The sequence below is a fragment of the Stegostoma tigrinum genome, chromosome 31 (assembly GCF_030684315.1).
Source record: "Stegostoma tigrinum isolate sSteTig4 chromosome 31, sSteTig4.hap1, whole genome shotgun sequence".
Classification (NCBI taxonomy): Eukaryota; Metazoa; Chordata; class Chondrichthyes; order Orectolobiformes; family Stegostomatidae; genus Stegostoma; species Stegostoma tigrinum.
The window spans coordinates 12,683,978-12,704,981 of NC_081384.1; the positions used below are offsets into that span (position 1 = coordinate 12,683,978).

The window sequence follows — 21,004 nt, forward strand, 5'->3', positions numbered from 1 at the left end:
GTATGTCATGATACATCTTAACAGGTTGATTAGGAAAAGTCAAATGCTGCAATCTTAACTGCTCTCAAGGTAAAATCATAGAATCTCTACAATGTGGAAACAGGCCATTCGGCCCAGCAAGTCCACACCGCCTCTCTGAAGAGCATCCCACCCAGACCCATTCCCCTATCCCTGCGTCCCCCATGTCAAACCCACCTAACCTAAACATCTAAATCAAGAGTAGGATGGACACTCGGGGCAAATTAGCATGGCCAGTCCACCTAACCTGCACATCTTTGGACTGTGGGAGGAAACTGGAACACGAAGAGGAGGAAACCCACATTATACAGGGAGACTGTGCAAACTCCACACAGAAAGTTGCCCAAGAGTGGAATCAAACCCAGGTCCTTGGCTCTGTGAGGCAGCAGTGCTAACCACTGAGCCACCATGTTGACCTGTGTCATAATCTCTGAAGAAGTTGTTTATAAATCAGCACTGAGTGCAACTATAAGGCTGTGGAAATTTTCAAACTGTCCTGTTAATTGCTTACTTGATATTTAATTCAAAATCTTCTCCTTGGTTTATTGCTAACTTCACAACACCATCCCCTTGAGTTCTTTGCCTGACCTACCTGCATCACAACCTCCCTCATTGGGTCAGGCAAGAATGCAGATCCCTATTTCACCCCAGTCAGATCAGACATCAAACCTCATGCTGTGGGTACCAGTCTGATCCTCTAACTGAGCCATGAGAGTGGGTTGCTGTGGTACACTCCTACCTGCAGTTTGTAGGCTGGAACTGTGGATTCCAGCTTTCTTTCCAATCCCACTGGTGACCAGAAATCTTTCCCCTCGTTGCCTCGGAGCTGGAAAGGTTTACAAGTTGATAGTAATCCAGCTAAGCAGGTTGGCTAACTGCTATCCTTTGGCTATTAAGTCCTGGGATCGGACCTGAATCTAGAGCTTCTAGCTCAGAGGCAGGAATGCTACCCACCATGCCTTTGAACTTCTTTCCATATTTCTTTATAATGCTGGCAATTAGGTTTTTTAGTTTCTCCACTGACAAAAGATACAAGAGAATTCTTCTTGCAAGTCTGTCATTTCTTTATTACCTTTGCCCCATGTCATTTACAGACTTCATGTAAGAGCAGAATAAGCTAATGGTATGGGTGCATACTTTAACATCGCTTGTTACAGAGATTGCCAAACTGGATCAATTATGCCTGAGCTAAAAAAGAATGATCGGATGTACTTAACTGAGCAATGCCATTTCTTTATCTTTATTTAACATTCACTTTGTACATGAATACTGTACAGAGTGTACATTTTGTACAGCAGTAAAACATTGAAAAATCATACAAACAGAACAAAGTATGTGCAGCTTAATGTACATCACAAGGTTTACGAGAGAACTACATTACACAAAATAGGAAACATATTTAAAACCCTTCATGAGTCTACTACCCAAATACCAGAAGCACAAAATAGCTACTTAGAATTAAATTCGGAAAATTCTTGGATATCCAGGAGTGATAATATTGTGCAAAAACATCAGTGGGAGGAGTTGTGGAACCACAGTACTGGAAGCCAAAATTCCCAGGACTATGTAGGTGTCACTATTCTGGTCCTTAACACTTAATGTTATATCTGGTTTAACACTCTCAGCAACATCTCTAGGCCGGTTCCCCAAAGATTTCATACAAACGTGTGGAAAAAAAATCTACAGAATAATGCATTCATGACAACAACCTGATTTTTTTTCTTTGCTTTTTTTTGGGGAAAAAGAAGAAGGGAGCAATTTCCCTTCTGTTAAACAAACAGCAATCTGACAATCTGTATTTGGCAATTTTCAGTGTGAAAGCAGGCACAAAACTAAAAATAGTCAGTGGCAAACAGCAATTAGACTGCAGTTTGTAAATTGAGCATAATGCGCAGTATAAATGTCTCCATTACATTCCCCCCACCCACCCACCCACAATAACAATTGGCCTTTCAGTAAAACAAAGCTGCAAATGATTTTCAATCAGGCAATGCAACTGGTTTGCAAATACACATCTGACAAACCTGGCTAATATTTTGGGTGTTAGATTATTTTAACAATTCTGAGGCACCTCCACCTGACATATGCCAATCTCACGTTTTTCCTTTGAGAATTTCGGCACTTCGTTTCAACTCAGTTTCCCGTACACACGTCCTTCTGTTATTTGGAGTATTAATTAAAAGTACCCCCCCAATTCCCTGAAGGAATGTAGGAAAACAGATCAAACCTCTAGACATTGCTTTATATTTATTTGTAGACTCCTCGGTAGAATCTCAAGTTATATCCTTTAATTTTTAAAAATCTTTTACAGTGTTGCAAGGAACTAAACAGACCAGAGGTCCCTACATGCAGTCTTTACTGAATTCGCTGCTTACAAACTAACACTGCCTTCAGCATCCCAGAAAAATGGAAGATGGCAAAAAAAAGGCCCGGAATGACACTCATCATTCCAACGGTCCCTATTGGGAATGCACATAGGTGAACATTGGGTAGAAGATTAGGATGGAACATGGCATTAACAGTCAGTTGGATGAAGTATTAAAATGGCACTAACATCTGTGGAGCTGTATCCTTAGATGAATCACTCATTGTGGCCTGACTTGTTTAGGATGGGGAGGGATGGCTAACAAAAACTGAGGGGAGTGGGGCAGAATTCTTCATGTTTTAACCTTACATTAAAATGTACTTTGTTTATTGGACAGGTCAACAAATAAAGCTTCAAAACATCGGATCAAGGGGCTTATGAATTCCACTTTGCCCTTGTCTATTTCTTAGACTTGAAACCCTGCCAACTCAGGGATTCTTAAACATGTAAAGAAAAATTACGTTATCTCTGAAGCATTTTCTACTGAACTGTTTCCACAAACATTCTGTGAAGAAAAATTCTTTGGTTTCCAGGTGGGGCTTGAAACACCTTTTAGTGCCTCTCGAGGAAGAAAATGAGTACATCTTTAAGAATATTCAAAAGCAATCCGTATCTTTAACTAAAAAAAATGCTACAAATGTCAATTAAGAAACATCGTTTACTCATGTATTTTCTTTTATTAAGTTATTCATTAGTACCACAACAGGAGCTAATGCTGTCCAGGAATCTTTTCTGCCCTTTCCTCTTCACCTCTCCTCTCCCAATGTTGCTTTAACCAAGTTGCAATGATGTGGTTTGTTAAGTTAAAAAATATATATTTTAAATGGTATTGCCTCTCTTCCCAAAACAAGCAGTGCAGGAAACCTCTGTAAAAAGCTAGATTTACACCCAAAATAAACATAAAAGTGCAATGACAGGCTAAACTGACCTACTTTCTGGAGCTGGCAAGAATATTTTCAATGTCTTAAATGCACATATTCAATATTTGCTTCAATGCCATTGAGAACATTTTAAAATCCATCTCTGAATATTCAGACCTAACCTTTTTTTTTGAAAACATAAATGTGAGTAGCACCCTAAATTTAAAAGTGGAACAGATGACTTACTAGTCTGTTTTTCCCCCCGAAAGCCAAATCAAAAGCTACTAACATTTTGCACAAATATGCTGGCCAATCATAAAAGATCGGTTGCGCGGTCATGCCTGGCATTCATTTGACAGAATGCTGCAAGAAAATCACAGTTCTGCAGAGAACATCATCAGCTTTAAGAGCATTTTTAGTGAATACAGAAAATCCAAATGGCACATATCCACTCGCAAATTTAACCAAATTAAAGTAACCAGCCTAATGCCTGAAACAAATCAAACCATTTGATACTTATGAGAAGGGCATCATTTTTATGTAAAAGGAATTTTGAAGTGGGATGGACATGCAATTTATTGATGCACCATGTCTAAATTTATGAATTTTACAAAAGGCACATCTCCAGAAATGCCTGCATTTTATGGAGTCAAACCACAAGAGTGAATTGCAATGGAATGCCACTAAACTTTGCTAAAATAAAAGTCAACAAGTTTAATTTCTTTCCGAATAAAAGTGATAGAGCCAAATCTGGTGAAGCGAGTCCCGTGCACAGCACTAAAGAAATGTGAGGTTTGTGAACTTGATGCTTCCTGAACACGAGTTACTGGATGGTGGGGAGATTCGATGTACAGCCATCCCTTCCATTTCTCCACTCTGTAGTCCCAATGATCAGGATTTTAACACAAGGAGGTCACGTTTTTGTGTCTTATTCTATAATGGTGAATATTTTTGGTGTTTATTTTAAACGAAAAAAGGCTGAATTAAATATGACTCCCAGACAGGTAAACTCCACTTTCCCTGTGGACATTAGTTTAATTGTTAAAAACTGTCGACTGTGCAATACATGTGGAGGTAAATATTTTACTCTGAAGTAGTTTTCCCTCCTTCCTATTCCCACATCACCAAATTACAAGTACAGACCAGAAGATGCCTCAATGAACGGCATAAAAACAGAAAAGATACAATGGGGCTCTAACTAGAATTGTACAATTTTAAATGTAATGTCCTCTTTTAATCCCATCTCATTAAATCTCTTTACCTCAGATACATGACTAAAGCTTTGGCCAATTTGTAAGCAACAATTAGAAACTGCAGAGCTTGTGGCAACTTGCCTCTCCCCTCAAAGTCCACCTGCCTCCTGTATTGCAGTCTGTTGACAACCAGTTAAGATTCCTCTGGTACTGGGAACTGTTTACTAGATGAAGTGCTCAGCTAGCTGGATACTGGTTTGCAATGCAGAGTGACACCAACAGCACTGGCTTGAGGTTGTCACAAAGAACTCTCATTTGACCACTCCCCTCGTTTGAGGGGAGTGTTGTTCATCTTTCTCTAATGAGAGCATAGCTCTCTGGTTTGCCGAGACTACGACGACTTTTCCTTAATTGTTTACGAAATGGTGTCTTTGGCTCAAAAGGTTTGTGGACATTATCAAACTGCAAATTCCACAATGGAAACGGATTAGCATCAGGTACAAGTCACCCAAACTGGCAATGGTATGAGCATGATGGGAAATTCCCAAGCACGCCTGATGGGAACACATGGAAGATCTTGGCGATGAATCACATCAATGTGATTTATTTTGGGCAAATTAACATGATGTTTGTGGGGTGCGATACCTAACATTCAGCTACACTAAGGGATTTCATGTTTCCTTTCATGGTAGTTTTACTTCTGCACTTGTAGCTCACTATGTGAAGACATCCACTAAGCACATGCAGGTAGAATAGTTACATCATAAATACAAATTACTTCCTCAAAGTGGAAACTGAGCACTGCAAGGCTTTCAGAACTGAAGATATTTTATTCAGAAGACCTTTATGAAATGTAATTATATTAGTTCAGAGAATTCCTAAACTGCTGAGTTTAAATCAGTGGCAAGGTTTTTGCAAGTCCAAAGCTGAGCTGCAACAGAACTTGCCTTTAACCACATCGCTTTTGTCTCTCTTTTCCCTGTCCTTATCAGCAGCGAGTTTATGCTAGCACCTGTAACTGTCAGTAGCAAATGTTCCTTTCTCCAACAAGGTTGATAACTAGAAAGGACATGAAAATTGGACTATGCAGAGAGGCTGATGCAGACAGCCACTCCACCAGTCATTTAAAAACTGGTAATTCTGCTGAACAGTAGCACAGAAAAATCCACAGCTTCAGATGCAAGGTCCGTTTTTGTTTGAATAAAATGTGGATTTTCCTGCATTGCGAGGAAATACTCTCATCTACATAAAAGCTCAAATGCCTTTATTTACACAACTGAAGATCATTAGCGTGAGGGACTGCATACTTCAAAATGAGGTAATCCTTTTTATTTTTAATTAATATGATTATAAAAACAAAGCATTAAGGTCAGCTTCACATTATGTGATGACAGCTTCTTTTTCAACAAAAACAGAATTACATGAATACAAGAAGTATTCAACTGAAACATGAAAGTTTTTCCTCTAAATAGATTAAACACAGGGAAACAGGGGTATTTATTTTATTTTTGCTCGAGTTACACCCAGTGACATTGAACAGAAGGTTGTGCATTAGCCAAATTGGAAGAAAAAATTCCCAGGACCAGAAGCTGAAAAAAGAAAAAAAAATCTATTAACATCTGCATCCAATCTTTAAACAGCTACAAATGTACTCCATTTGAACAGCAATTTCCATTTGGTTAAAGGTAGGTCAACATAGTTGGAACTAATCTTCCCTCGATAAGAGAAGTCTTTCGGACACAAGTTAGGTTGCAAAGAGCTGCAACTGATAGCATGTCAGTTCTATTTTTAAGCAACTTAAAACTGTCATATTTTTATATATTATTGGAAGGTTTCTCAAGTATAATTGGACACTGTACCTTGGTAAGTTATTCCAATATGACTTGGAGGCAGGGGTCAGTAACTCAGGGACTAATACTACAGAAGGTTCAAGTCCTAACACTTGTCCACACTGAACCTAAGACTCGACCATCTCTATTCGAAAGGCAATTGGGTCAGAATACTGGAAGAATGAACGCTTGCTTTCATCTGTTTGAAAATAACATCCGTAGTCTTTCTCTGAAAATGCTGAATTGGTAGTTTATGGTTTTAGGGAACTCATTTACGTTTTGCACATGAGCTGGGACAGTAAATATTGTCAAACTGTTTATTCTTGGTAGACCTGGTTAATCTAATCCCAATTGTTAATACCAGACAAGAGCATTTTCTCATTTCAGTGCAATGGAAGCCTTGCGTCTGCTCACCCAGCAACGGGTTTAAGTGACAGAACTCTTACAATGTAATGTTTTTTAAGTTAAAAACATACCATTACACATTTTGGGTTTATCAAATGCTCTAAAAACTTAAAACCCACCTTCAAAACTGAAGCCACCAGGGCTACCGAAAAATGCCTTGAAAATATTATTAGCATCGAAATCTGAAACAAAAATAAATGACATTAACAAAATAATTAAAAACAATTTGTAGGAAAAGCAAACTAAGCTTATTTTGCAAGCTTTCCTTTTGGCTGACTTTGACCTGAAAGAGAGTCAGTGTCAAACAGCATGGAAACCCTCGCGTCCAACCAATCCATACCGATCACTATCCCAAACTAGACTGCGCCAGGCCCATATCACTCCAGGCATTCCGAGATAGCAAGAAAGCAAGAACTCCAGATGCTGGAGTTCAAGTCAATACAGCGTGGAGCCTAAAGGAGGGTCTGGGCCCAAAATGTCAACCGTCCTGCTCCTGAGATGCTGCTTGACCTGCTGTGTTCCTCAAGCTCCACACCTTATTGACTCTCTCCAAACACTTCTTATTTGTAAATTTAGATAAATGTCTTTTAAACATTGTAACCATACGCACATCCACCACTTCCTCGGCTCATTCCACACAAACCACTCTGTGTAAAAAGAATTGCCTCTCATGTCTTTTTTTTAAAATCCTTCTCCTGATTTCTGATCTAAGTACTTAGGGCACTCAGGTGGTCCACATATAAGCACAAGACCTGGAACCAAATTTGCCTATCATGTCACATGTAAAACTAAAACAAAACACTTTACTGTAATCATGGGCTCTGCACAGCATGAGCCAGTCCGAGTGGCAACTGGGTGAAAGCAAGAAGCTACTTCCTACAGACCTGACAGTCTTGGTACAGTTGCCTCTGAGTACTGCAAACAGCCACTCAAATGAGCCTTTGTGGTAAAGATCCCAAGCAGAGCCTTGATGCAACAAGTCATCAGCTTATAAGTGACCTTGAATGGAAGTATAAATCTGCAGATTGAAAACTTGCGTAGAATACTATGTTAAAACCTGTAGAGAAATGTCACTGTTATTCGTGCTGAACATGAGATAGTATTATCAGCACTTACCACCAGAGTTCATGCCATCATCATCCAAATCTTGACCACTATCATAACGTGCTTTCTTTTTTGGATCTGACAGGATACTAAACGCTTCTCCTACTTCCTTAAATTTCTTTTCTTCTTCTTTCTGTACCTCTGGACTGGCACTACTATGTCGATCTGTGCAAAAGTGTAAAGTGGTTAGTTAGGACTGAAGTGTGTTTCTTGTTGCAATTTTAATATGAAACTTTCAAATGTATAATCTTAAATAGGCACAGAAATCACTGAACAGTTAGGTATATATTCTCAATTATATTTCATGGACGTAGACAGAGAATGCCTGATTTATGAACTTCCAACTTATTAATTATACTTACAAACACGATCCTTTAGAGTGATTTAATTTAAAAAACCAAAATACTTCCGATCCTTATGACAAGCTGCTTAGCATTGTCCTGCATTGTGTTCTGGCTTGCATACAAATCGTCTTGCAAGCAGACTCCAGAATAGAGCCTGTTCACATACTCACAAATATCATTTACAATGCCATGACTGTTTTGATTGCATAGCTCGAGCAGGAAAATTTCATTCATAAATCTAGATTCCTGGATTATGACTCTGCTTGTGATCAATGGGGCGTTAGAATAGGAGGACAAGATCTACTTATTAGTTTATGATTCACCCTGATGTGCTATTCTGCACCATCAATGGAACAGTAGCAATGAAATTTTGATGCAAAGTAAAACCCCATTTTCTGTATGTTCAGCAAGTAGCATTTTGCAGAAACACAGTATCCACAGATACTGCATGACCACTTTTGAAAATTCAATATGATAAAAAAAATTGAACAGATAATTGTCAGCTCTGGGGTGGGGGGGGAGTGATGTTCCAAATCAGCAGCAAACTGCAGGCTTTGGCAGCATACTGTGTGCAGTAAACAGATTTATTACTGCGCTTATTGCTATATTTTTTACCACTAGATGGTGCTTGAACATGGGAAAGTTTCTGAATGATACACATGGTAAAATGGAAGATGACAGCCACAGCAATGAAAGAAGAAAAGCTCACTTTGGACAATGCACTGTGGACTAAAAGAATGAGGATGTACGTACATTTTTAAAAAATCATTAGTCTGTAACTGAAACATAGATTTTTGCTGTTTGTTGACCTATTCTGAACACACAAGGACATTTTTCAAATACATAAAGTGGCAGTTTACTTCAGAGTCAATTTCTGCAATACATGAACTAGTCTCAGGCCATGAAACAATTTGGCCAGAAAATATGTTGGACAATAGTGTTGCCAGTTTTTTCAAAGTATGACAACTGACACTGACGGGTTCTTTGCATTCTATTCATACAAATGGTTTGTATATAGCCACAAAAGAAATTATGCAGATAATACCAAATGAGGTATCAAACAAACTGTTGAATAGAAAGCAGCTGGTTCACACTAGTTAACTGAGTGGGGTATTAAGCGGCAGAAGCATTTCATTGCAGAGAAATGTGACATAATCTATTTTGGGGAGACAGTAGTAAAATAAAATATAACCAAACTGATACAATTCTCCGAATACAGAAAGGAAGGAGTCTAGACATACAGATGCACTGGTCTTTAAACTTGGGAATGCAGATTCATTGCCACTTTGTCAAGGATAATGTCAACTCAGAGTTCAGAGTTTCTGCCTTATACCCTTATGCAACTTCACAGGCAGATTCTCAACCTACAGAAATTTGGAAAAACAGAGTGCCCCATGAAGTAGTGGGATCCAGAATTTGCTTTGGGTTCTATCCTTCTCTGCTGACATTCCACCTCATCATTAAGACACTGTGATTGAAAGTGTGATGCTGATGAGCAGACAGGTCCACCATTTTGAACAACTGGTCACAAGCTCCTCTTAGTCATTAACTGCAAAGTGGTCAGCTTCAAGGGAAGCCCCAGAGTATCTCTGAAGTGTGATACAATGTTTCCTTTATCTTCCTTTCAATTCTTTATGGTACTTTGCTTTTGACCTAAGGTTGCTTGCACACCAATGTTTTACTACATTCACTGGCTTAGAATTTGTCCTTTCGTAGTCCTTGAACTTGCTTTACTCCTCCTTCAATAGGGATTCGAGGAGAAAAGTGAGTGGAAGAGAGCTTGCTCTTACTGGAGATTTTCTGGTACCTTAATATAGTTTTTTAAAAAATCTTTCTTTTTGCAAGTTGAATGATTCTTACACTGGTTCCACGTAAGCCATGTTTACCTGGTCAGAAATCAGTTAAAATGCTGTTAAGCAGTTGTCTATGAGTTTGGAATCAATTAGTTCTGGTGTCTGATTCTGCTCTTACTGTTTCGGGGAAAATGCAACATGGTGTACCACACAAATGTGATCTAACAAACATGACTTTTTTAAACTGTAGTCATGTCTTTGCAGAGTGTTCTTGGCTTAAAACAGATCGTTTATTTTTTAGTCTACAGTCCACAAAATAAAAGCAGATAAAAAGATAGGACCTGTTCATTCCAGCAGCAACCTGAATAGAATGAGGGTCATTAAAAGACACAATGAGACAAAAAATTCTTATAAAATACCCTAAATTTATAGATAAATATAGCAGTGCTATCTTATTTTCGACTTTGAAATGAAATTCTGAAGTAAATTTTTTTCAGATACCATTAATTTCAACCGCACGTGGGGTCACACCCAGGTTTGGCAAGCAGTTTGCAAGGTGCATGCTCTTGTGTCAGGCTAACAAACTGAAACCCATCATACCTGGATGATGCATCAGTGCTCGCTTCCTATAAGCTTTCTTAATTTCATCTTCTGAAGCACTTTTATCAACGCCAAGTATTTTGTAGTAATCTTTTCGTTTGCTTTTCTTCAATTCCAGTTGTGCATTCTTAAGAAGCTGTTTGTGCTCTTGACAACAGGAAGCATAAAAAATAAAGAACCTAAATGTTATGGGCTGATGGAAGGAGTAATAACAAAGCAAGTTTAAGTTATAACAAATTCAAGTACTTTACTTGCCTTTGTGTTTAAGGACTTTGCTCATTTACAGATTCCAATCTTGTATGTAGCTGTTTACAGGTAATTCAAAAGGAATATGAACAGCTTAAACCAGAGAAATGCCTGATGGTCTTAAAGATTCGACGGTGGAACTTGATAAAAACATTCAGCTCCGAGTGGGAGATGGCAATTCAGCCGTCTAAACCCCTGCCTACAAAGCCCACACGTAATGCTAACTGCAAATTTATTCTCCATCACCTGCTGACTTATACTGGAGGAAACACCAAGTTCAATTCTTGACCTCTCAATAAATTAGAAATGAGCAGTGTAAACTAACTAAATTTAGAAAACATACTTTGGTGAAACAGCGTAGGTTCATACCCTCAAATGCATTGACACCATCTTATATGCAATTGGGTAAATATCACTGCACCACTGATACAACGAAAATTCACCGGGCAAATCCAGCAGCATGCTAGAATGCCACTACCACCGGCACCAGAAGCAGCCTCCAGAGGATCACAAAGCGAGTTACAGATTATTAACTGTCACACAATACCATGTGCACTTAATGCTGCATGCTACCAAAAGAATGCGGACTGTCAGATATAATCAATGAACAATTTCAACAAATAAATCAAACAGATTCTGTTCATTTTGCTGAATAAATGTTTTGAGAGATTTTAAATATTTTGATCGCCTCCACAGATGCTGCTAGACCTGCTGAGCTTTTCCAGCAACTTTGTTTTTGCTCCTGATTTACAGCATCTGCAGTTCTTATGGTTTTTAAATATTTTGTTTCATTTAAAAGATTTAGATCGACAAAGCCTGTAAAGAAACACCTCCTCGCAGGCTTACCTTTTGTTTTTTCTGTCTGGTAAATCTTCTCATAATCTCTTACAGCGTCCTCATATTGTTCTGTGTCCATATAACTGGGGGTAAAGGAATACATAAAATGCAAAGGATTGGCTTAAGTAACCTTGCGAGCCATGTAACAACGTACTGAGGTCCTGAAGAATTCAACCTTCACATTCACCTCACCAGCCAATTTCTGCCAGTCTCATGTGAATTTGGACAGTAAGAAGTGGTTTTGTCTTTTAACTCAGGAGGGCAAGGGTTCAAGGCCCACTTCAGGGCCTAGAAGAATCTAACAAGTAATCTCTTTTAATCAGATCAGGTGGATGTCAAAGATCCAGCAAAGCTGGAACGGCAGAGTGTGTATCCTCATCATGAGGCACTGCATTACATTATGGAATCCCTACAGTGTGGAAGAAGGCCATTTAGCCCATCAACTCCACACCGACCCTCTGAAGAGAATCCCACCCAGACTAACCCCCCATCCTATCCCTGTAACACTACATTTCCCACGGCTGCTCCATCTAGCCTGTACATCCCTGGACACTACGGGCAATTTAACATGGCCAATCCACCTAACCTGCACATCTCTGAAGGAAACTGAAGCACCCAGACGAAACCCACGCAGACACAGGGAGACTGTGCAAACTCAACATAGACAGTTGCCAGAGGGTGGAATCAAGCCCAGGTCCCAGGCGCTGTGAGGCAGCAGTGCCAACCACTGAGTCGCTGTGCCATTCCACTGCAATGAATTTTATACCACCCTAAGAGCATGATAAGGTATTGTATAAAACAAGGTTTTTCTTTCAATTTTCAGTATCAGCCAAACTTTGGTAAGGAACTGACGCTGCCTTTCATGGGATATTCGCTACATGCCAAAAAACTACAAAGAGGGCCCAGTAATATATGGTATTTTCAAGTTAAAATATATAATTGTACTCAGTGATAGCAATCTGAATCAATTTTCATAAAGATTTAAAAAAATGCAAACTCAATCTTAGTAGCAGGTTTATGGTGGTACAATAGAGTTCAGATCAAGATTAGAATCCAAAATTTTATTTGGAGACAGAGGGCATTGCGCAGGTCCGAGCACTTGCCTTGGTCAGCTATAAGGAGGACACTGCTAATGTCACTTTCAAGGAAGAGGTGGGAGAGAAGCTGAATAAGATAGAACAGAAACAAAGAGAAGAGCACTAAACAGCTAGCATCGCTCAAAGTAGAGAAGATACCAGGTCCAAAAGGAATAAATCCTAGATGACCAAGGAAGGACGATTCATTGAAGACTTTGGTCACAACTTTAAATTGTCCTTCAATACTGGAGCCGTACCAGATGATCGAAGAGCACTGGGATAAAAGAGGTACTTATTGTTCAGCCAGCCCAACACCTACTGTGTGAAAATGTCTACAGACCATAACCTAGAACAAAATGATTAGTCTTTGGAAGAACGTGGATTGACAAGTGACGACCAAGCAAATATAATTGACTCAGAACAGATGACCATTTGCAATCATGGCTCTTTTCAATATACAGCAGTGACTAAGCCTTGGGTATATGACAGATGTTCAAAAGGTGCAAAAGGCAAGGAACTTTGAGATATAACAAGGAAAATATAGGCAATTTGGTGAAACGGACATTTTTAGAAAGTGAAATTTAATTCAGAGACGAGTTAAGTGCTGCATTTGGAGAATAACTGGAATAAATGGCTTTGCTCAGCTTTTGTTTAGCCATGTGCAGGTAATGAAGGGATTGAACAGGCTATTCCAAACTTTTAGGTATTTTAATAGATTAGCCAAAGAAAAAACGATTCCACAGGTAGGAGGAGGGTTAGTAATCAGAGACCACAGCTTTAAAGTAGATTATTAAAAATCTGAGGCAGCGAACAGATGCAATTATAATAACTGTCCGCAGAATTAACTGTGATCAGAATGTACTACTGACAAGGGCAGCATGGTGGTACAGTGCTTGGTGCTGCTCCCTCACTATGCTAGGAACCCCATTCAACTCTAGTCTTGGGTAACTATGTAGAGTTTCATGTTCTCCGAGCGTCTGCATGGGTTTCCTCCCACAGTCCAGGGATGTACAGGTTAGGTGGCTTAGTCATGGTAAAAACCCTACATTGGGTTATGGGGATGGGATGAAGTGGGTAGGTCTGGGTGGGATGCTCTTTGGAGGGTCAAACTTGGTCAGCCAAATGCTCTCCTTCAGCACTGTAGGGATTCTATGGGAGTGGAAGCAGATTTAATAGCAAATTTCAAAAAGAAAGTGTATACATACCTGAAAGGGGAAATTTGCAAAGCTCTGGGGAAAGATCAGGGAAGTGGAACTAAGTGTTTTCAAACAGCCAGCACAACACGAGGGGCTGAATGGGCTGATTTTTCCTGCTTGATAAGACGGTTGGTAGTTTCCTCCAATAAAACGAACCCCCACTGTGTTGAATCTGACTGTCTTGGTGGTTAAGATTTGTTTTTTAACTTTTCACATCCAAATTATTATAGCTTAATACTAGTATATAGAGTAGTTTGTGACATTTGAAATAGCAAGTCTAAATATCAGTGGATGCAACAGTTCAACTGCTAGAATTCAGTGCAACAAAGCATTACTCACCACTGTGCCCGCCTCATGTAAGCCTTGATATATGTATCATCAAGTTTTACTGCATTCGTGCAGTCTTCTATTGCTTGTTGCATCTTGTTGAGCTGCAGAGTATTTTCCAAACAACTAGTCAACTTAGCATTCATTATTTGTGCTCAATAATGTAAGCTTTAAGGTTACATTTTATCTGCTGTGACATTAAGTTAAAACATAATGCCACTACTGCATTTTCTGATTTTCTTCTTTAAAAAAAAGCACAGTGTTTAAATATTCTCAAATGGAGATGGCAGTTTAGAAAGCATTCAGTACATTTTATAATTGGAATTTCTTTACTGATCATATAGGAAATTGAATATATGCTTCAATCATGCGTGAATATTTCACTTCAGTTATAGATATAATACCTTCATAGTTAACGCACCAATATGAAAGCATGCCAGGAGGCTTGCAAAATGCAGCACATCTAAATTCATAGAGACTATAAAGAAATTTATTTGTACCAATCTGTTATTATTTTGGTTGAACTGTTTTCTTCCTTGATTTTTCTCCTGTACACATTCATTCTTTGGTGATTTGAATTGTTACGATCCCTACTATCCACAGGTGTTGGGGCTCCGCATCATGACTAGGCATGTAATGAGACAACTGGGTACAGTAATTTGGCATTAACTTCTCCTGTCTACCTCAACCAGAGAGCTGAGGACAATTGTAGCACTGGTAGGTGATAACATCACCTAAGACTCAGCAGAAACAAGTGCTCACATTCGAGAATTTCCTGGTGTATATTATGACTTAGCAAATCACTGATAAACCAGATGAGTCAGCAGGAACATCAAGGATTACACCAACATATTGATTCTTATGACTGCTATAATAGCATTTACGCGAATAAACTACAAAAATTACAAGCAACTTACCTTTGAGCCCACTGTCCCTCGATTACAGTACAATTTAGCATTAGTTTTGATGTTATTTGGATCTATTTTCAGAGCTTCTGAATAAAGTTCAAATGCCTCGTCAAAGGACCCTTCTTTGAAAGCTCTGTTCCCCTCTTCCTTCTTTGCTCGTAAAGCTTTAGCATTCTATGTGAAAAAACAGACCACACTGTTGTTTCAGTTCAAACACGTCACAAAGTAACAGCAGAAACTTGCGCATGACAGCTATGACTTTACGTTACATTGAAGAAGAAAATCTTAAAATTTAAAGTAAACCACCATTTTACGATTTTCATGCACAATCACCTCAGCAAAATGATCCATTTTCAATCTATTCTCAAGCTTCTGAAAAACAAACAACCTTAGGCTTTAAAGTACAACTGCTCAAGTGAATGGATATAACAGATTCCAAACATAGGGATGGGATTCCACATGGAGTCACAGACTGAGATGTTGCAGTCCTGAACTTTAACTGAGTTTAAACAACTCCTGCTCTCTCAGCTCCTGCAGCATCCATCCTGGTGTCCCCGCACCCACTGTGTCCCCAACAATTCTCCCACCTTCACGGGTCTCTCTCCCCTGTCTGATTTCCAGGTCTCACTCAGATCTCAGTGAGAGATTAGGACAATTTTCAAAGCTCAAAACAGGGTCACTGTGGGACAAAGTTTGGGAAGCACTATGATCGACAAATGATGAAGGACCCCACATAAAATTTTGCATTCTATCAGATTCTGACTGACCCGCTGAGAATTTCTCATTTTTATTTCAACTGCTCAAATAATTCATATGAAATGTATATTAAAAGCTAGATATCTTGAAGTTATACCCGCTTCGGTGAGGAGAAACCAGGATAGCACCAATGCAACTACAATTTGTGGACTGACCTGCTTGGCCCAATATTGCAGCTTCACAAGTTATTGTTGCTGAACACGACTACGGAAATGAATGGATAATTGCCAGTAAAACTATGATACACATACAAGGGTATTTTACAGTGAGCCAATTATGATTTAAGAAAAGCAGAGTCTGTCGACACCGAGATAAGTGCACATGCTCACTCGGAAATGTGCATGCACATTGTTTCAGATGCTCTATGTCGTTGCGCCTTGCGCAAAGCCTGCACACAAAACAAAGGCAGCCTTCAAGAAAAATAATCATCTTGTTTAGCTGTATGAAGTGTTCCTTTTTGGTATCTTCCCCACCGTCATTAAAAATAGGCCTCAGCTGGTTGTATTTCCGACTTTTATGATGATGTGATGCTACACACTCATGTTGAACTACCTCAACAATTTTGGTGAAATTACTCAAAACTGTTTCCAGAAAATGCAAAAGCAACAATGATTTTCCACTCACTTTGCCTGGAAACAGGGATAATTTGTGCCTTGCTTTTAAACAAAATAATCAGTCACAATGAAGTTCTTGGCTGATGTAAAAATCAATTGCATTTTGAAAAGACATTTTCTGGGAACTGAAACCTTAAACTAGGGAGAGATACTTGGGTTAGGGCTGACTATTTTAATTTATTTACAACTCTGATTTATTAAAAATACACAGAGACCACCATCTATGCATATGTTGTGGCTATGTGCGTTGCGCTTCTCATGTACGGTGTCCCAATGTTTGATCCATTGCAGTCTGCAGCAAGGTTTTTTTTTAAACGAAAACATTATTATCTATAAAGAGACTTGACCAACAGACATAGACTATCAAACTTTCTGATACAAATCTCTGTAAACTAGTTAAATATGGAAATACTACAAACCCTTGACTGTGCTTAAAACTTTGCCACCTTGCTTCAAACATTCATTCAACGTAGTAGCAGCTTACTACAATAAACATATTTCAAAGATGGTTATCATAGGAAAGCAGAGAATACTATGATTTAACACAATTATCTTTCATCTGGTTCACAGAAATACATTCCAATACCTGTTTATACAAACACTGTATTCAATACATCACAGCTGATTATACTATGCTTCAATTTGAAGCAACTCGTAGCTTGGAGATTTTTGGTTACGATTTTGCTTGCACTCTCTGAGTAATAGCTGAACACAGAATCAGGAGGTTGCATTGCTTCTCTAACTGAACTGACTGAATTGCGCTCCCTTTACATAAATGGAAGGATAAGTATGGAATCTTCCCTACCAAATTCCCCACTCAATAATAAAAAGAAACCAATACAGTTGAGGAAATGTGCAAGGAAACAAGTGTGCTGGAAAAACTCAGCTGGTCTGGGAGCATCTCTTGAGAGTGAATGAGAGTTAATGTTCTGAGTCAAAAACATATCAGCTTCAGGGAAATCTGCTTCTTTAACTGATATACCAGAAAATGATTTGTGGGAAGAGGCTTGAGGAAGACTGAAACAAGGAATTCTCCTATAAAAAGGGACACAACAAAGACCTTTGGGGGTATCCCCAGTAATATATTTGTAGCAGTGAAATAAGTTAAAGGAGAAACTGTTCAATGAGAGAACAGCTTTTCCAAAGCAAAGTTCTGACTGACAGCCATTTTCATTCAATACTCAAGGCTCCGTTTTTCCTTTTACAGACACTGCCAGGCCTGATGAGCATTTCAATACTTTGTTTAGGTCCCCACTGGCGAAACTACCTCTCATGCACCTGAATGGAATATTTCAAAACTCGATATTTTAGGCACAATACTTCACTGTTCTAAAAAGAACTGCAAATTGAAAATAAACTTTCATACAGCATTTATTTAGAATTTTTTGAAAAAGATTTTGAGTTGGCTTACTCATTTCAAAATGGTTGGAACCAAGTCAAGCCCACTCATGAGCAAAACAAACCAAAATAAATGCAACTTTGTACTTTCCCATCACACTTCCTGCTTGATTGATTTAAGTTCTAACCTTGGGTGCTGACCTTAGTCTAAATTTCACAACAGTAAAGGAATTTATTGCCCAGGTGCACACAAGTGAAATAGACGGCATACCCAACAAGACAATGACACTTCAAAGATTTTCAAATCAGTGTAAGCAACTCAAAATATAACTAAGTTGGAAAAGAAAACTTATCAAAATCAATTACTATAGGAAGATAACATACTTTCATGATCTGGATTCTTCCCTCTACCACCTCTCCAAAAAGGGTGATCAGTACCTACCCTACAAGCAAGTCGTGCCTTTTCGTGATCAGGTGCCATTCTTAAAGCCTGGACAAAGAACTGGACAGCCTTTTCAATGCAGTCCTCATAGTAAAGGCAAAGCCCCCTCACATATAAGGCATCAGCATTAGTTGAATCCATACGCAGAATGTCACTGGAAGAAAAGCAAGCAAAAATTAAGAATTAATGCAGATAGATAAGAGAAGCTGAGACTGTTCTCTTTGGAGTATAGAAGGTTAGAATATTATTATTACAAACATTCAAAATTTTGAGGGTTTTAATACAGTACACAAGTATTTAGAATGCACTGTTCGAAACAGTATTGGAAACAGGTTCAATGGTAGCTTTCAGAAAGACATTGGATAAACAGCAAAGGGGGAAAAATGACAAGCAATGAAGACCGACTACAGGAGTGAGACTAATTGTACATTCTTCCATACGGCAGAACCAATGGGCCGAATGACTTATTCCTGCTCTGTAAGATTCTATAATTCTGCTTAAAATTAACGTTTAGCTAGCAGAACTGCAAAATTTACACTTATCAACAATGTGTAAAATTATAGATTCCTTACCAATTTTATCCATTCTAACCTTGAAAATACCGATTTATGTTGCAAGATGGTCCCATGGTATCTCTACCCATGAGGTAGAACAGAGAGCCCCTTGGTAGTCAAGTCTAATTCAGTTGTCAAGCAATGTCAACATATGTGCATTTTCTAGCAGCAGTCACGAATCAGGATGACTTTATTTTAACTTTCCTCCTTACTCCAGCTTCTCTCTTTAGCATTGGGACAATGAAATCAACTGTTTACTGGAGGCAACGTTACCAATGAGATTAGTTAACTTTAAACACACAGGAAGTTTGATGCTGGGACATTTTGATCCGTGTAACCATGTTTTACAGAGTGGAATGTTTTACCTATTCAGCCTTAACATACTCAGCTGCATCACTTGGTCATCAGTAAAATACTATATCACTTTACAACATGCTTTCTTACTATTGCACATCAGTTAATACCATCTTGAATTATTAGTTCACAATGTCCGCAGGATGAATTTTACAAAAAACTGCTCTAATGCTTGATGAGGAGAAAGCTCATATTGGTGCAATATATTTTACTTCTTTGACACTGGCTGGAGCGAAGGGAGACAGGATGAAATTTTACCCCCTCACTGGATTATAAATGACTGGGAATACTTGATATTAACTCCGAGTATTCAGTACAATAATTGAATCATTCCTCAGAACTAATAGCTCTCACCACAACGAGAACAATTAAAAATTACAAAATTACATAGAATTCCATAAAGCTACAGTACTCAAAGGAATGAATATTTCTACCTTGCTACTGATTGTGCATCAGGGTAACGGCCAAGAAGGGCTAAGCATTCGGCTTTAAGGATTTTGAAGCGGTGACAGGCAGGAGCAAATTCGAGGGCACGATCCATATAGTATACAACCTTGGAGAAGATTTCAGAGATTAAAAAAAACGATGACAGGACGTTAGACAATTAGTTCCTTAATTCCATTCAATTTTGAGGGAAATTAGAACTGCTCGATTATTTTACTATGAATACTTCCATCAACTTCATTGGCCAACTAGACATAATGAATTGATTAGTATAAATAAGCTTTTTAAAAAAGTATAATTCCCTGTAATTGCACAATTTTTAAAAAAGTGATTCTGATGGATGGATGAAAATTTTCTTTTAGGCAGGATCAAATGAGAATGCAGGTTTAGAAACACAGAAAATAGGAGGAGTAGGCCATTCAGTCCTTCGAGCCTGCTCTGCTACTCAATATGGTCATGGCTGAACATCCAGTTCAGTATCCTGTTCCTGCTTTCTCCCCATGGCTTTTGATCCCTTTAGCCCTAAGAACTCTATCCGACTCATTCTTGAAAACATTCAATGTGCTGGCCTCAACAACCACTTGTGGCAGAGCCGACCACAAGCTCACGTTCTCTGGCTGAAGAAATTTTTCCTCATCTGAGTCTTGTATGGCTGAGCCCATATCCTTAAATTCTGGTCCCTGGTTCTGGACTCCCTGGACATTTGGTACATCTCTCCTCTGTTTATTCTATCTGGTCCTGTTAGAATTTTCTAGGTTTCTATGAGACCACCCCCTCATTCTTCTAAACTCAAGTAAATAAAGTTTTAATTGGTCCAGTCTCTTTTAATTATTCAGTCTGCCACCCTAGGATTCAGACTGGTAGAAATATGTTGCACTCCTTCTATTGCCAGAATATTCTTCCTCAGATAATGAGACCAGAACTACACACAATACCCCAGATGTGGTCTCACCAAGGCCCTATACAACTGCAGCAAGACATCCCTGCTCCTGTACTCAAATCCTCTTACTATGAAAGCCAACTTACCATTTGCATTCATAATGATTCACAAGTTCTCAACTTGTGCAACGTTATTATAGGGAGACCTTCGATGAAGACACAGTGCAGCTTTGTATCAACTTATTGTATAATAACTATATATGAAGCAGTATTATTAAATGGCACAGAAGACCAGTTCTTGCTTTTCGAAGGGAGCCAGGAGGGGAAAGAAAAGACTGTAAAAAGGGGTCAAAGAATTAAAATCAAGAATCATAACTTGTTGATAGTATGCAAACTTCTCATACCAGTTTGCAAAGTCAGACTATTTTACTTTATTCTGCATAAATTTGTAGATTTTCTACCCTGAAACTCAGCCAGTCATGCACTTCCTGAATGTTTACATGAAACAACTTTTAAAAACAA

The 21,004-nt window shown here is 38.7% G+C and overlaps 1 protein-coding gene across 1 annotated transcript in view; it reads right to left on the minus strand.

Annotated features, from left to right (window-relative positions):
• Positions 1 to 1,242: 1,242 nt before the first annotated feature.
• dnajc7 (DnaJ (Hsp40) homolog, subfamily C, member 7) overlaps positions 1,243 to 21,004 on the minus strand; it is a 50,248-nt gene continuing 30,486 nt past the window's right edge. The window contains exons 6-14 of the mRNA XM_048560451.2: positions 19,594 to 19,712; positions 18,252 to 18,405; positions 15,111 to 15,275; positions 14,206 to 14,297; positions 11,604 to 11,677; positions 10,512 to 10,658; positions 7,787 to 7,939; positions 6,790 to 6,852; positions 1,243 to 6,025 (exon numbers count right to left, since the gene is read on the minus strand). Of these exons, the coding sequence (XP_048416408.1) occupies positions 5,988 to 6,025; positions 6,790 to 6,852; positions 7,787 to 7,939; positions 10,512 to 10,658; positions 11,604 to 11,677; positions 14,206 to 14,297; positions 15,111 to 15,275; positions 18,252 to 18,405; positions 19,594 to 19,712 (1,005 nt within the window). The 3' untranslated portion in view covers positions 1,243 to 5,987. The remainder of the gene's footprint in view (positions 6,026 to 6,789; positions 6,853 to 7,786; positions 7,940 to 10,511; positions 10,659 to 11,603; positions 11,678 to 14,205; positions 14,298 to 15,110; positions 15,276 to 18,251; positions 18,406 to 19,593; positions 19,713 to 21,004) is intronic.